Below are 16,532 nucleotides of genomic sequence, written 5' to 3'. Positions count from 1 at the left end.
GGAGGTAGATGGTCACCAAATACCCCACTTGAGCAACAGTTGTTTTCTGGGGAGGGAAAAGGCATGGTGGTGATGCTGCCTTGGAGCCCATCCTGTCGGTTGGGCTGAATGGCTTTTATGAGGATAAGCTTGCAAGAGGCATTAAATGCCTTGGCTGTAAGGCCTCTGACACCCCCAGGAGGGCACTATAGCTCAATAGAAACAGGTGTCTCTAAACTGTACATGATCCCAACGTTCCTGCCAAGAAACCCCTCCAGCTCAGTTGGAAAGCCTCCCGGGTTACCATCCATGCCCTGCACCCTGTGACTGTGTGCCTGGTGCCCCACCCACCTGGTAGCGTGCAACCCCTTCACTGCTCTGACCCCCTCCCTTACCCGACTCACAGGTACAATATGAAGATGCAGACGTTTTTCACAACCAAACAAAAGAGCATTGCAAATGGTAACCCAGTCAGCAGCGAGCTGGAAGATGGTAATGACCTCTATGATGGTAGCTATGACGACCCTTCTGTGCCATTGCTGGGGCAAGGTAAGGCTGAGCAGACAGGAGCTGTGGACCCTTATGGGAGCCACTCTTCAGACACACACACACACACACACACACACACACTCACACACACACACACACACACACACACACACACACACACACACACTGCCCTGTTACCATCAACCTTTAGTCACGCACACCCCAAGTGAGGAAAGAAGACCCACATTTGAGATATTGCTCAGATTGACAGTCACTTAGATGAGAAAGGATAGAAGGGAGAAATTCCCATAAAAGAAAAAAATACATGAATTAAATCATAGAAATCTTCCCATGCTTCCAGAGGCAGGTGGGAAACCTAACTGACTTTAGAGATGCAATGTTGTTGCCCAAGAGAACAGTCTAGAATAGGAAACTTAAGTGACAGAACCCAGGCCTCCCTATGCATCTCAAGTGCTAGGCCCTGTCCCTGAAAAATCCATCCTAGAAAGTGTCACCTCCTATGCTTGCAAACACTTGCCTGAAGGGGCAGACTCGGAGCTTCACAGGCAGCCCGGCCCAACCCAGAAGCCTGCTTGGAGGTCTATTCCTGAAAACAGCCTCATTGCCCTAGCTCCTCTGGGACCCTGGAGCCTCTGGACCAAGGTCCTGTATTCTTGGTCACAGCCTTTGAATTGTCTTGATCTAGTGCTACTTCTTTGGAAATATCCTCAATTCTCAATAATCCAGCTAGTTGTCAAGTCACCCCCACCATGGGACAGCTGCCCATCCAGATCAGCATTAAAGCCTGAAAGGCACTTGTGTTAGGAAAAAAGGAAATCCAGGGCTATGTGGCATCCTTGGTCCTCTCTGGGCATCCTCCATATTTATTCCTCAATGGCCCAGGCAAGACTCCATGTTTCATAGGGACCTTTAACTTGCTTGTCGTATCATAAGTGGCTGGTCTCAGAGGCTCTCCTTGCCTGTGGTGGTAGCTAAGGAATCTGTGATCTTCAGTAGCCTCTGTCCCAGGCAGAGCAAGACCGAGTTTCCTCTCAGATGCATTTTGCACAAGAGTCCTCCTGTCCTGTCTTGGGTTTTCCCAAGAGGAAGGCACTTGTTACCGATGCTCTGCTGAGTCACACATCTTTCTGTGTGAAAGGAGGAAACCCACTGAGACAAGAGAGGGACTTCAGTTTTGGGAGACCCCACTCTAGCCACTGGAGACACATCCATGAGGGGCAGAACCAAGGAAGGCTATATCGTGGAGATGAAGGTGTTACACATGGCATTTCATAAATTCCCAGCAGGCAGCACAGGGGGAGGCTCCAACATTGGCCATGGTTTGGTATTTAACCTCCATAGTCACAGGGACTCTGGAGTACCCATTGCAGGTCCCAATGTCTGGCAGGAGAGAGGCTGCCCTGCTCAGCACATAAGTGCTACCAGAAGGTCCTTTGGACCTTGAGAGCAAAGAAGAAAGATCTGAGTGGAGAATCAGTATGTGCCCACTTCCTGTGTGTCCTGAGGCTGGTAGTGAATGCCCAACCCCAGTGCCCTGTGAGAGCCACTCCTCCCATGTATGGGATCCTCAGCTCTAACTTTTCCAGGAAGGCCGGGCTCCCCAAGCCTGCTGCCTGAGTGCACGGCCCTTTTCTGGAGCTCTGGGGTGACTCTCCATACCTTTTGTGCCCAAAGACATTAGGACTTCGTGGATTTAACACCACCATCACTATGTCCAGGGTAGCTTCTAGAAAGTTGGAAGACTGGACACAGAGCTGTCCCAGATACTGGGACTGAGGGAAAAGCAAGTGTCTTATCCCTTATTAAATAGATGCATTTATAGGTGAGGTCCTGGGAGGAAAGGATCCCAGAGGGTTGGATAATGAGCCTGGGCCTTGATTTCTGGGTTTGGAGGGGTCTCCGCCTAGATGTGTGCACTCAGGGGCTGCATCCAGTCTTTACTTTCCCCAGAAGACACTCCCTGGGCCTATTTGCAAGTAGCTACAGAATAATTTCCGCTGGATAGAGTGGGAGGAAGAGATCCCAGTGACACCCCAGGCCTGAGATGACCAGGACTTCCCACTTTGGTTGTCTAACAATGTTGCCACTGCAGGAGATAACATTACTTCCTTTCCCCCATCCTCAGCCTCCTGGCAGGTGGCTCTCCAACCACACCACAGAAAAGGATGTCTGTATTGCCTCATGACGTTTCCAAGAGTCCCTTAGGCTGGGCTTGTAGCTCAATGATAGGATGCCTGCCTGGCACGCTCAAGCCTCTAGGGAGAATAAGTAGGAAATAAACTGTTCACCCCAACCTACATTTCTCATATAAAATCTAAAGCTTGAAGCTTGGCTTCTTTGTAGGAGAAGCAGGAAGAAGCCCTTTTGTACTTAAATATTCTTAGATACCATGTATCTCAGGTCACTGCTTCAGCATTCTGACTGGTTCCCTGGGGGCCTTGTCCACAGTCTTGAAGCAAGGTCTACCTGGTCACTGGGTGCCATATTGGATGAAGCTGACGTAGCTCAGAGAGCTCCCCGGGGGACCTTCCAAGCTGCCCTGGTGTTAGACACAACCTAAGTTTAGAAGGAGACAGGAGGGGGGATGCTGAGCCTTGGGTGGAATTGCCAGGAAAACATCTTGCGGCTGAGTGCCCCTTTGCCTACCACTCTTAGCTTGGGCATGATGGGGGACAAGTCCTGGCTCCTGCCTCACGGGCTCCACAGGCTTTTGAGACCAAGTGTTCTGCACTGGGTATCTGGAATGAGGCTGGGGTGCAGTACCTGCTACAGGGGCTTGCTGGTGCCCCTCCCTCTGGCAGCCCAGAGCACCGAGGCTCCCTGTGGAAGGAGCCTGCTACTAACCCCCTCCTTCATGTAACCCTGGCAACCCTACCACCAGCAAGAGCTCTGCCCCCAGATTCTGCCGCCGCACGCTAACCCACCTGTGGCCATCTGTGCCAGCCTCTGTGTCCTTAACTCTTCTTCTAAATTGTAAGTAATCTGCTCGCATCCTGGCCATAACACACGCTTTTAAGCAATAAACACAATCCATGAGCCAAGCCCCACACTGTCTGCCTCTGTGGAGGTTAGTGTCCAACTTGGACAGGCACATGGGCCTCCAGCTGTTTCTAATTCACCTGCCTCCTGTCTGCTGAGCCTTGCTGCCTGTGTGGGGTGTAGTGTCTTTGCCGGGCGGGACGGAGCGGGGTGGGGCAGGGCGGCTGTTTGCTGTGCATTTTGTGCGTTTTTATACCATTAACTTCTGCATGAGTTTGCCCTCTGGACCTACTCCTTAGTCACTCAACTCTTCACACGGGACGCCACAGAATCTGGTAATGGGTGTGGAGGAACATCCTACCTGTTTTCTTAGCATATTTTAGGATATGCTATTTGCTTCAGGATGCTGTGTTCATGAGTGGTTTGATTATTTTCCCTGGTACCTGGAGGGTCATGCCAAGCTCCTGTGGACACCAGCACAGGACTAGTCCTTATGTTCTATCTCCTAAGGGAAAAACAAGAGTTGGAGAGGGCAGCCAACCACTTGGAGGGTGTCAAAGTTCATCTAAGATACTGGTCCCAGACAGCAGCATGTCCTCAGACAAACAGACTCCCTCTAAGACCCCTGATGTCTAGCCTAGGGCCTAGGATCAAACCTTTAACAAACTTGCTTGCCTTCTGGGAAACAAAATTGGAAGCAGGCACCCTAACATCAGTGAAAATAGCTCACTCCAAGACAGAGCAGAGGACCCCAGGGAAGGTTACAGTGATGCTGTCCTCTGTTTCCTAGCATTCTCCACTCCAAAAGACCCTTACTGACTTAGAAAGTTTTATCCAAGTGTCTGGAAATCAAGGTGGTGGTGGTGGTAGCCATGTGTTGGTCATGAGTGACAGGTGCAGGGAACTGTCTGTGGCATAGGTAGGTTGTCCCAGTGAGTCCTAGCCAAGACACTGAAAGACCCTTGCAGTCAGCCAAGACTGAACCGCAGAAAAGAGGAATCTGAGAGAGCCAGGCACCAACTATCAAGGGGCCAGGTGTAGCACACAGTTAGCAGGGCACCTGCCTCGTCGGTCTAACCTACTGAGTCATGGGTATTTCTGAAGTAAGCCACACTTTCAAGGGAGGCGCTGAAGCCAGGTCTCTGACCTCAGAGTAGCTGCCAGCTGCCAAGCATAGCCCCCAAGATGTTGGCCATGAGGAGAAATTAGCTCCTATCACTAGAGCACTGTCCTCTAAGGAGTCAACACTGATCATGGGGTGTGGTCTACAGTAAAGGAGAAACCTCCCTATGGCAAGACCCCCGTGGTGATGGTAGATGAGATTCTGAGCTCCAGCCCTCCCAAGTTCACCTTCCCTGAGGCCGGCCTGCGCATCATGATCACCAACAAGTTTGGACCCAGGACCCGACTACGGATGGCCAGCAGGATCATAATTAATGAGGTAAGTTAACCCATGACTCAGGTACAACCTGTAACCCTCAGACAGCACATGGCGAAGAGCAGCTAAGAATGCAACCAACACAAATTGTAACCTTGCTCAAAACATGATTTTTTTTTTTTTTTTGTAACTCAGTTTGTATAGTTCTCAAGCATGAACTTTGCAGATTACAAGACCATGTTGCAGGGTCAAAAGATTGAGCACACTGGCTAGCCAGAAAATGAGTGGCCTTGCATGGCTCTAGCAGTTCCACTGCCCTATCCCTTAGGACTCTTCCTGGAGTCTCTGGCCTGAGAGGAAGGAAGGGTGGGGGCCAGCAGAGGCGAGCCATGGGAGTTTAAGCAGAAAGTGGAGGAGCCCCACGCCTGAGGTATTTCACTATTTGTCAGTTGCTAGAATTGAGCTAATTAGGGAAAGGGGAACCTGCAGTATGGGAGGTTTCTTCACAGTGTTAATTGGAGAACCAAGCATGAACACATTCCTGTTCTCTGTGGACTATGACCCTTGAAGAATCTCCAGGTGTCTTAGTGTTTTCTTGCTGTGCACCATGACCAAGGCAATTTATAAAAGGAAGCATTTAATTGGAGGCTCGCTTACAGTTTCAGAAGGTTAGTCCATCATCCTGGCAGGGCGTGTGGCAGAAGGCAGGCAGGCATGGTGCAGGAGAAGCAGCTGAGAGCTTACATCCAATCCACAAGTTGCAGGGTAGCAGGTGCCAGGCAGAAGGAGGGAGACAGACAGAGACAGACTAGGCCTGGTGTGGGCTTCTTAAACAGCCATATTTATTTATTTATTTATTTATTTATTTTGCCATGGGTCACAAGTCACAGCATAACGGGGGAAGGGGCTCCTGGAGGCAGATTCCCTCCTAACACAGCAGGGGATTGAACAGCTTGAAGGGGTGGGGGGAACCCAGCTCCAAAGTCCCCCCACCCAGCACTTTTCTTTAAGGCTTCTACATTCTTGGGGTCAAAGCTCACCCCCAGTGATACTTTGGGATCAAAGCCCATCTCCAAAGCCCACACCTCCTGCAACAAAGCCACAACTCTTAATCTTTCCCAAGCAATCCCACTTACTGGGCACCAAGCATTCAAACACATGAGTCTATGGGGGCCATTGGCCTTCCAACCACCACGCTGGTGTTCTGGGTGTCTCCTCATAGGAAAAAAGCCGTCATAACTTGTTTATCACCCAACCAGACTGCAAAGATAATACGGTGTATTGCTCAGCAGCTTAGCCTGTTTCCAGGCCTTGTTTTCTAAGTGCATTGTAGGACTTGTCGGCCTCTTTTTCAGAAACATGCAGCGGTCCAAGGACCGAGGCAGTGGGACTAAGCACATGGTGTCTGCAAAAGCATGATTTCCCAGTGACTTAAGGTTCTCTCTTTGGGACACTTGTGCATTGATTTATGGTTCAATGTGTGTCATATTGTGGAAAGTACATTAAGCAAGAGAAATGCCTTTCTGGGCTTTAAATCATCCTGGTCTATATTAGTGAAATTTATTTCAGGGAAATTGTATAGAATTCTGCCCAGCTGTCATAAGCATGAAAATACTATCCACAGGTTGCTGCAGGGAGTGTGGGAAATAACCCTGGAAGATTGGGGCAATGGCTTTACAGTGTCTTTTATCACACATGGACTCAAATGTTGGTTTGTTTGAGAAATCTAGGCTGGTCCTGACTTCACGATGTGGTCCAGGCTGGCCTGGAACTCAGGATCCTTGGGCTGGGTTTACAAGTGTACCACACCAGGCTGGAGTGGCGGGTTTTGATGAGCTAGTGAATACCAGTTGTTGGGACCACAAATGTTTTCAGCTGCTGGGGTTTCCCTGCTCTGTAAGGCAGCCTGAGAGCCACAGAGGCTGGACCCAAGAGAAAGGAAGTGAGTTCTAATCTCACTCCTTCCACTAAATTTTTCAATCTCCTTGGCCTCCCTTCCTGTCTGAGGTTCCTAGACAGGATGCTTCCAGCCTTAAAATTTTCATTAGAGAATTGCACCTGAGGCCTAAGCACAGTCATCATAGGATGGAAAAGTGCAGAACAAAACCCACAAAATATCCAGGTTCAAACTTATGTATTGAGACGCTCTGAGGAAAGAGCTTGGTCAGTAAGGTTCTTGTCTCGAAAGCATAAAGACCTGAGTTCAATCCTCGGAGCCCACCCTTAAAAAGCCAGGCCTGTTGGCATGTACTTGCAATCCCAACACTGAGGTTCCATTTCAAATAGAAACAGCAGACAGCTCTTGAGGTTAAGCCATTGTCCTCCACATGGGTGGTCACCTGTTGCATGCACACTTACACATTTATACTTGGATATACACACCTGCATCTGTATGTACACATGTAAACACACTCACAGTCATCCACACATGCCTGTATGCACATATGTGACACTGTGGTCTCTTTTCCTCAGTCATTTTAAAGATTGTTTTTTAATTTTTATTTTTAATTATGCACATGTGTGGGGGTGGAGTGTTATCCTTCATTGATTCTGCAAAGCCAGAACTATAAACCTCCCCCAATCATCACCTTCATCCTACTGTGGATCGATGGGCCTGTTTTATAATTCTGTCTCTGTGGAAATAGGTCTTTTCATATTTAGTTTTGTTTGTTTGGGGCTTCATGGGTGGCTTTGCATTTAATCCCAGCTAACTAACCAAATATTTCGTGTCTAGGCCTGACTGTCAGACAAAGGCCCCTTTGCTTTTTTTGGTGGGCTAAGTGTTAAGGACTGCTTGTGGAAAAAAGTTGAGAAGTACCCCTCATCCCAACACCCAAGCACGTGCGCACACACACACACACGCACACAGTTTTTCAAGGTTTAGGAGTCTGTCTCAAACCTACATGAAGACAGCTCAGCAGCCTGCAGAGCAAGGTGAACCTTCATTGTGAGTGGTAATGACCCCCCATGAGACCACCAGGATGGGTTCTGGGCACCCCATTATGGAAGTTTGCTGAGGGCCACAGCTCTGTCCCCAAGTCTCTTACTGAAGTGGTAGGGAAGACTTGAAGGTTACTGTGGAACAGCTATGACCCACGGGGCTGATCTATAAGCCATGACTGGGAACAAGGTGAAGAGAGCTGAATGGAGATAGGTTCTAGAGAATATGAGGCCTGACGTTTCTTCATTTTTTTTCTTTTCTTTTTTTCTGTTAAGATGGGGTTTCTTATAGCCCAAACTGACCTCAAACTTACTAGGCAGCTAAGCATAATTCTTGACTGTGATCCTACTGCCCTAAAGCCTCTAGTCTCCAAGTGCTGGGACTCCAGGCATTTGCCACCAAGCCCTGTTTATTCAGTGTGGGATTCAAACCCAGGACTTCAACCTCAGCCCTGTTGATTTCATATATGTCTTCTGTCCATGCCTGGGTTCAAAGAAGCCCCTGACCAAGCAAGCGCAGCCAGGCTAGGGTGGCACCAAAGTTGCTTTTGCCATTTTGGCAAAGGGTAGGAAGGAAGGGGATGGGTTTGGTGCAAGCTGCTGGCTTTGGAGAACACATTCATCAGATATGGAATGAAACTCAGAGGGACAACCCATTGACCAACAACCTAGAAAGATGTTTGGAGCACTGGCTGTTGGAGAAAGGCTGACCCAGAGTGGTTCAAATGGAAAGGACCAACCACAGCAAGTGTTGGCAAGGATGGGAGGCAAGTGATGGCTGCTGTTATGAGCTGGGAGAATGTAAGAAAGATGGCATTGCATGGTTCTGTGTCACCCAGCTTGGTGTCTGTCTTGCCTCCTGTCCCCACAGCGACAGAGGTTGATCAACTCGGCCAATGGTGTTAATAGCAAGCCACTGCAAAATGGGAGACACGAGAACATGGAGAATGGAAATGTCCCTGGGGAGAACCCTGAAGACCCACAGCAGGGCCAGGAGCAGCAGCCACCACCGCAGCCACCACCCCCAGAACCAGAGTCAGTAGAGACAGTCTTCCTGTCCCCCTTCTCAATGCCTGGTGAGTCTGGGGGTGCTGGCCCTCTAGCCAGGCTTCTGTGGGTGCCATTGGGACCATGCCTAGGTCTTCAGGATGGAGGCCCTGACTCTGCAGTGGTAGAAGACTGATAGGGAGGGCTGACATTAGGTCACTAGGGTGCCCTAAGGCACTGGCTAAGCATACAGTCAGTATTAGATGTAAGAACTGGGTAGATGCAGACACTGCTGAATGTGGCCCTCAGAAAGCACCAGTAACTCCTAGTGACCACACTTGAATGCTATGGGCAGCTGGTCTGTCTTACAATAAAAAATCAGCAACCAGTCATACTGTTTCTATAGACACTAGTGAGCTGGGGTGGGGGTGGGGCTGCAAGCACCCATGCATTGATGCAGAGGTCAGAAGAAGGTGGTATCGGGTGTCCTGCTCTACCACTCTCCATTTTATTCCTTTGAGACAGGGTCTGTCACTGAATCTGGAGCTAGGCTGGTGGCCAGCAAGCCCCAGTGATCCTCCTGTCTCTGCCTCCCATAGCACTGGGCTTACCGGGTCCTACCGCAGCACCTGGATTTTGATATAGGTGCCGGGGTTTCAAGCTTAGATCTTCCAGCTTGCATGCAAGCATGCTTACCTGCTAGGCCATCTCTGTGATCTCTATGGACATCCTTACCCCCTTGCCCTTCACTTTCATAAGCAGGACACTTTTGTCCACATGTGACCTCACTCCTAGCTAGGATTGTTTAAGGTCAAACTGCTGCTTACATGGTTTCACCAGACGCATCTGGATGCACTTCTATAAATAGTCAGGTCAGGCCACAGGCTGCCTCGGGTCCACGAGCATCCTCTCTTTCTCTGTCTCTCTGTCTCTCTGTCTCTCTGTCTCTCTGTCTCTCTGTCTCTCTGTGTTTGTCTCTCTTTCTCTGTCTCTCTCTGTCTCTCTCTCTGTCTCTCTCTGTCTCTGTCTCTCTCTGTCTCTCTCTGTCTCTGTCTCTCTCTCTCTGTCTCTCTCTGTGTCTCTCTCTCTCTCTAGGGTCATCCAACTGCTGGGTCCTTGGTGAATCTACCTGTTCTTTTTTCTCTGGTATCCTCAGCTCCAGTCACACTGGCCTCCTCACTGCCATCCCTCAAACACACTGCACACACTCCTCCTACCTTGGTACCTTCGCACTGCCCTCTGCAGGAATGCGCTTGACCGGTTATCCACATAACTTTCTCTCTTGTCTCTATTCCAGCGTCACGGTATCAGTATGATCTTCCTACTTATTTTAAGATTATTGTTTTTATTTTATGTGCATTGCTGTCCCATCTGCGTATATGTCTGTGTAAGGGTGTTGGATTCCCTGGAACTAGAGTTACAGACAGTTGTAAGGTGCCACATGGGTGCTGGGAATTGAAACTGGGTCCTCTGCAAGAGTAGTCAGTGCTCTTAACCACCGAGCCATCTCTCCAGCCTCACCCACATATACACACACACACCTTATTATAAATGCTTTATATACTTTTTTTTATCTGAGTGTCTGCCTTCACTAACTTCACTAGCAGTTCCTTAGGGACTGGCATCTTTGTCTGTTTGACTTACTTCTGTATCCCTGTACCATGTCTGCACACTTGGAAACCAATTGAGTGAGTAAACTCAAGAGTTTGCCTGTGAGAGGATCCAGAACGTGCCCTGTATTGTTCGTTGTACTCAGCCTTCCATGAACTCTCTCCTGTCCCAGGTGGGACCCAGAGTCTTAAGCACTGGGCTCTGTTCCTGGGTATTCTGTCCTGTTGCCCACTGTCCTAAGAGGCAGCAGGATTCTGGAACTTTCCAATAGAAGGCTTCATATTGTACTAATAACAATTCTATGCTTAACACCTCACTCACTAAGTACCTGCCCTGCTTTGGCCCCATCTGTGTAGATACCCTGGGCCTGCCAGTCTGGGACCCTGGGCACTGTGTCTGGAGATGGAGGCTCTCCTGGGACCATGGACTTCCTTGGAGTTTCTGGATTAGAAAGCCTCCACTGTGTGTGCCTCCAGGGTGAAGTCAGATTTTTCTTTGGGCCACCAGCTCACAAATAATGACATGGAGACTTATTAATTATGAAAGCTCAGCCTTGGCTTAGGCTTGTTCTGCTAGTTCTTTTAACTTAAATTAACCCATTTATTTTAACCTATGCACCATCACATGGCTGGTTACCTCATCTTTCTGTACTACCCATGGCAGTGATTCCACCTTCTTCTTCCAGAGTTCTCTCTCTGCCCAGAAGTGCCACCTATACCTTCTGTCTGGCTATTGGCCATTCAGCTCTTTATTAAGCCAATCAGAATATGCCTTGGCAAAGACCCATCTTTACAGTGTAAACAAATATTCCAAAACACCAGAGCTCTTCTTCAAACTCAGGCCCTAGCTCCAAGCCTGGAACAGGGCCTGAAGGGCACATGTGTTCACGATTCTCTGGGCTATTCTGGGGATTTGTCTGGGTTAGGAATTGTTAGACCTGATCAAACATCTTTTTTTTTTCTACACCAAAGATAGACCCCAAAAATGAAATCTTCCCCTTTACTGAGGTCTCTGGGGAGATCAGTCCTGGGATTTAGCCTTTCCAGGCCCCTCTGCTATCCAGATAACTTAAAGGAATTGGTGTCTGGATCACTGGTGATACAACTCTGCATTCCTGCATCCCTGTGGGACCACACACTTGGTATGCTCAGCCCCTTTGGCTGGCCAGGGTGAAAGTCGCATTAATTTGGTAGGAGTTGTCCAAATTAATGAGTTATATGGGACCCTGAAATCCAAAAGGAGGGGTCCTCTCCAGATCCAGGGTCCTCATACTAAGGTCCCTGTTAGGACATGCTGATGAGGATGGGGGCCTTCCATAGAACAGGAGCCTAGGAGAGCAGTCCATCCTCCCAGAGACAGCTCCAGGGCCAATAGACCAGAATGAGCCCTGGGTTTATAAGAGACAGAGCCACAGGCCTTGGGTTTCACCCTGGGTGCCCATTTACAGCCCTGTGTCACCCCACCACCAGCCCCAATCGTTTCCGTGGTCTATGGGGTTAAGTCACTGGACATGGGGATATGGTAATCAAAGGACCACTGTTGGGTGTGGCGGCGGCGGCGGGGGCGGCGGGAGGGGGAGTTGTTAGAGCAGGGCCACAGCAAGAAAGGCACAGTGTGGAACCTGTGACAATGGTCCCTTAGTCACCTATGTGCATGGTCTCCAGCTCTGAGAGATGGGTATGGGTAGCTCTGTGCTTCCCTCTACCACTCCCCACTGGCCACTTCATTGATATCCTAGTCCCAAGATGTCCAGGAGGTTACTGAAGTGACACATGAGCATCAGCTCTTGCTCTGGAGAGTCAGGCAGCCCCTAGGAAGGATGACTCGTTTCTGTTTCCTACAAGCATCGAATGTGGCAGGAGTAAGTGGAACAGCCCCTGGGACCTCAGGGATAGAGCTGTGGGGAGTCTCTGGGTGGGTCCCTACATAGCATGATGCTAGAGCAAGGAACCGCCCCACCCCCAGCTGCCTTCCAGCTAACTGCCTGAGCCCTTCGAGGAGCTCTGACCTTCCTCTGTAGTTGGCCCACCTTCTTTCTTGGTTTCAGGATGTCCTGGGGTGTGGCCCTGACCTAGCCAGGAACAATAGCTTCCTCAGCTTCCCCTCGGTGCTGGCTCCAGGCTCAGGATCCAGCCTGCTTCCCATATCCAGGGAAATCTCCCTTTGTGTAGCAGGGATGTTTACGGGGTTGCCTATGGAAACTATAGTCCCTCTTCCTCCTCCCTGGGAGCAGAGTAGCCATGGAAACAGTACAGGGTGGTTGGTGGATGTCCCTCTAGGTGTGGACAGTGACCTGGGTCAGGGAGTAGAGGTTGAGGTTCACAGGAAGTTAAAGGAGGCCAGTGAGTACCACACCCATGGCCTTATTTCTAGGCCTTCCTGGCCTCCATTCAGTTCGGCTCTGCTGGTTTCACAGGACTAGGGCCTGTGGTAGCTCTGAGATGTCTCTTAGGGGTCCATGAGGCTGCTGCTCCCCCCACCATGGCCCTTTAGGAATACCAAGAACTAGGATCTTTGGAAAAAGAAGATGCTGTCCCTGCGGCCAGCTTGGAAGCCCTGTGGCTCTATCAAGGGCTCAAGATTGGTGCGAGCCACACCCATGCTGGTGCTTTTGTGTTGTTTCAAGCAGGCTGGGGGCAAGCTCTGGAGTCTGGGGGCCCTGACCCTGGGCCACCTGCTCACTTCCCCCACCCTCACCCATGCGGTAGAGTGCTGTATCCTAACAGTTCGTATGATAATATCATCAGGCCTTGCGCTGTCTAATGCATAGTAGGCACTCTAAGAATTTATGTGGACTGCAACATGCTTCATCCACATAGTGTGTGCTGTACCCAGCTTCCATCCACCCTGACTGGACCACAGATGTTCTAGAAAAGTCACAGGCTCAGGAATCCCTGTGGTCCTGGGCCTGCCCCCATTTTGAAAGTCAAAGGAAGGATATAGCCCATGCTGAGTACCTGTTACATGCCAGCCACTGGGCTGTAAGCAGTTTGCAGTTATTCTCCTAGTCAGTCAATATCCGGGCACTAGCCTATTCTGTCCTAGGCTACAGTTTGGGACAGGGCAGGCTATGATCACTCTTCCCTAGGATCTTCTAGGCTCACCAGACAAATCTGACCTAAAACGTCCAGACTTTTTTTTTTAAAACTGGGCAGTTCTTATGAATTTTATAGATAGCAGCACTGTGTTACTGTGCCGCACACACACACAAAAAAGAATCCGTGTGTGTGTGTGTGTGTGTGTGTGTGTGTGTGTGTGTGTGTGGTGGTGGTGGTGGTGGTGGTGGTGGTGGTAGTGGTGGTATAAGTGATGGGCTCTAGGTTAGACATCCCTGAAATTTAATGTATGGCCCAAGAAAATTCTACCTGATCTACTATGACCTAAGGGAGCCAAAAGGCTGGCCACACATACTCTCCTTCCCTCACTATAGCTGTCCAGAACAGGGGACAGAGGCCCTACTTTGACCATCCAAAAGCTAAGGCGGTAATGCCCAAGCCTCCCCATAACCTGGGCCCACCTTGCTGGCACTGGTTTCCTCTTCCCACCCTGGCCCCCAGAAGCTTGGGTGTGGTCTCCCAGGGAAGAGGTGAATCATTGCCTCTTGTGGAAACCAGGGTCAATAGTCCTTGCTCTGCCCTTACAGTGGGCCAGTAACCCTGAGCCCTACCAGGGGAAAACCCCAGATGTGAGTTGTTTGTAGCTGGGTTATTATCTGGGATGCCCTGTGTGTCCATGAGAGCCTTTCTGACCCTACAGGAGAACCTTTCTCTCCCATTCCATATTGTACCTACCTGGACCTTCCTGTCCCATCATTGGGTCAGCCAACATCTGCTGGGACACATACCTGGGGCCACATGAAACTGAATTCCTCTAGCTCTCTGTACAAGTCAGGGTGCTGAAACAGGACATCATAAACTGGGCCCTGTAAGCAACAGGAATCTCTCCTCCCACAGTTCTGGGGGCCAGAAGTCTGCCAGCAGGGTGGCAGTGTGGCTGGGATGGCCTCCTGGTTGCTCACTGCTGGCTCAGCTGCCTTTGTTTGGTGCGTACGCCTAGAAAGAAATAACATTCAGAATCTCTTTTCCAACACTCTGTGTGTCTGTGTACATGCATGTATCTATGTGTGTGCCCATGTGAAGATCAGAGGTCAGCCTCAGGTGTCTTCTTCAGTCACTCCCCACCTTGTTTCTTGAGATGGGGGAGGTGGGGTCTCTCATTGGCCCAGGGACTTGTCAATTCAGCTGGGCTGGATGGCCAGTGAGCCCCAGGGTTCTCCCCATCTCCACCTCTGTAGTTTGAGGGTTAAAGACAGCACCACACCTGGCTATCTTTTTTTTTTTTTTATGTGGATTCTGGGGATTGAACTCAGGCTCTCATCCTTGCATGGCAAGTGCTTTACTGGCTAAATCCCTCTTCCTCCACCCTTAGGAGCTCATTGAACCTGAATTGCCTCCAAAATGCCCTGACCCCAAATACAGTCATTTTTAGGGCTAGGGGTTCAGCTCTCAAATGAAGTAGCAAAGGATGCTGTTCAGTACATTACAGGATTTCTCAGGGATACTACCCTTACACCCCATTTTCTTCCACTCACCGGGGCTTCTGAGTGTGCTGGTCTGGAAGGCCCTTGGGTTCTTCTATCCCCAGTTCTGGTACTGGTGAAGTCCTCTCTGCAGAACTCCTGGGACTGCTTCCTCTTGTGTAGGGACATCCTGTCTGCAGTTCCTAGGATGCTGTGCACAGCTGCACCGCAGTTCCCTCTGCCCAGGCCCCATTGACTCTTGGAACTTTTGTAGGAAATGACCTTGCTCTTTCCTTGGTCATGGGAGCCACCAGAAACACCTCATACTCGGTATGCAGCCTCTAAGTCAGACTCATGATTTCAAAGACTTTTCTCTTTCAGCCATTCTCCTGTCAGTCAATCTGTGCACCCCTGAGGTATCAGCTCACAGACCAATATGAACAAATCCTGGCTGAGCACTTTTGTTCTTGAATACAACTTTATTGAGATATAATTCATACCTTTTCATGGGTTCTCCAAGTTGTACAGCCATTCCCACAGCCATTATTAAGGGGTTGTCATCATTCCTCCAGAGAAACTATATGACCATTGCAGCACCCCTTCCCCAACACTGGCAACAACTTGCCTACTTTCTGTCTCTTTAGAGAGATCTAACCTGCATATTTCATACATACGAAATCATGTGATGTACAACCCTTTGTTCCAGGCTGCTTCTACTTAGCAGTGTTTTCAAGGTTTAGCCACACTGTAATGTGTACTGTTTACCCCTCCCCTTTTAGTGAATATAATTGTGTAGACATTTGGGTTGTTTCTACCTTTTGGCTTTAAGTAGTTTAAATATAGTTAATTTATCAGCTACTTATTATTAGTTTGCCATGCTGAGGATCAAACCCACACCCTTGTGCATGCTAGGCATACCCCTGAGCCATAACTCTAGGCCTGCGAGTGGTTGTTCAAAGAACTGGTAGAGCCTCGTGCTCTGCTATGGGAGGTTCAGCATTCTTCAATGAAAGCAGTAGTTCTCTGTGGTTAGCAGCAAGTAGTCTCTGAATGTTCAAGTTCAAAGCATTACTGGGAATTTTTAGACTATATTCCAAATAGGAAACTCAGTCAATGGCATATTCAAAGGAAAATCCCCACCAGGCCCAAACCCAGCCTGCATCATGTCGGTTTTCAAGGAAATCCCTAGATGCATCCCATCTGCCAGAACAGAGCAGCACTGGCTGGGACACCCAGGACTCTGCTGGGGAACCCTGGCCTTTTCTGTGATGCCTGAGGCTGGCAATAGAAGCCACGCAAGTCCTTTGGGCCAAAGGGAGTTGTTAAAGAGAAGCTCACCAGGCTGTGCTCAGTGCTGTAGCAAATGCAGCTCCCCTACAGCCTACTCCATGCTCAGGAACCCAAAGCCACAGAAAAGGGGGGCCCCCACCTCTCCTCACTTCTGCTTTTCAGATTGAGGAACCTTCTGGGAAGCCAGAACTAGAACTAGGAGGAGGAGGATGCCTTTTGCTTTCTTTGCAGCCTCTGTAGACAGGGCAGGGCTGGGGGTGGGGAGAGGTACGGACACGACACCTTGCCATGGGAGATGCTAAGGGCCACTTTGGTACCCCAGTGTCTGTGGGTAGGTCA

General features: G+C 49.6%; 1 protein-coding gene across 2 annotated transcripts in view; it reads left to right on the top strand.

Annotated features, from left to right (window-relative positions):
- Slc24a4 (solute carrier family 24 member 4) overlaps positions 1–16,532 on the top strand; it is a 134,065-nt gene that overhangs the window by 97,531 nt on the left and 20,002 nt on the right. Inside the window, exons 10-12 of one of the 2 annotated variants that reach the window (XM_035445738.1) lie at positions 386–471; positions 4,740–4,909; positions 8,658–8,862. In XM_035445738.1, the coding sequence (XP_035301629.1) occupies positions 386–471; positions 4,740–4,909; positions 8,658–8,862 (461 nt within the window). Of the gene's footprint in view, positions 1–385; positions 529–4,739; positions 4,910–8,657; positions 8,863–16,532 lie in introns of both variants that reach the window. The other variant, XM_035445737.1, reaches the window with a different exon arrangement.

Source organism: Cricetulus griseus, chromosome 5 (assembly GCF_003668045.3).
Source record: "Cricetulus griseus strain 17A/GY chromosome 5, alternate assembly CriGri-PICRH-1.0, whole genome shotgun sequence".
NCBI classification, from domain to species: domain Eukaryota; kingdom Metazoa; phylum Chordata; class Mammalia; order Rodentia; family Cricetidae; genus Cricetulus; species Cricetulus griseus.
This window is presented reverse-complemented; position numbering and strand designations above follow the sequence as displayed.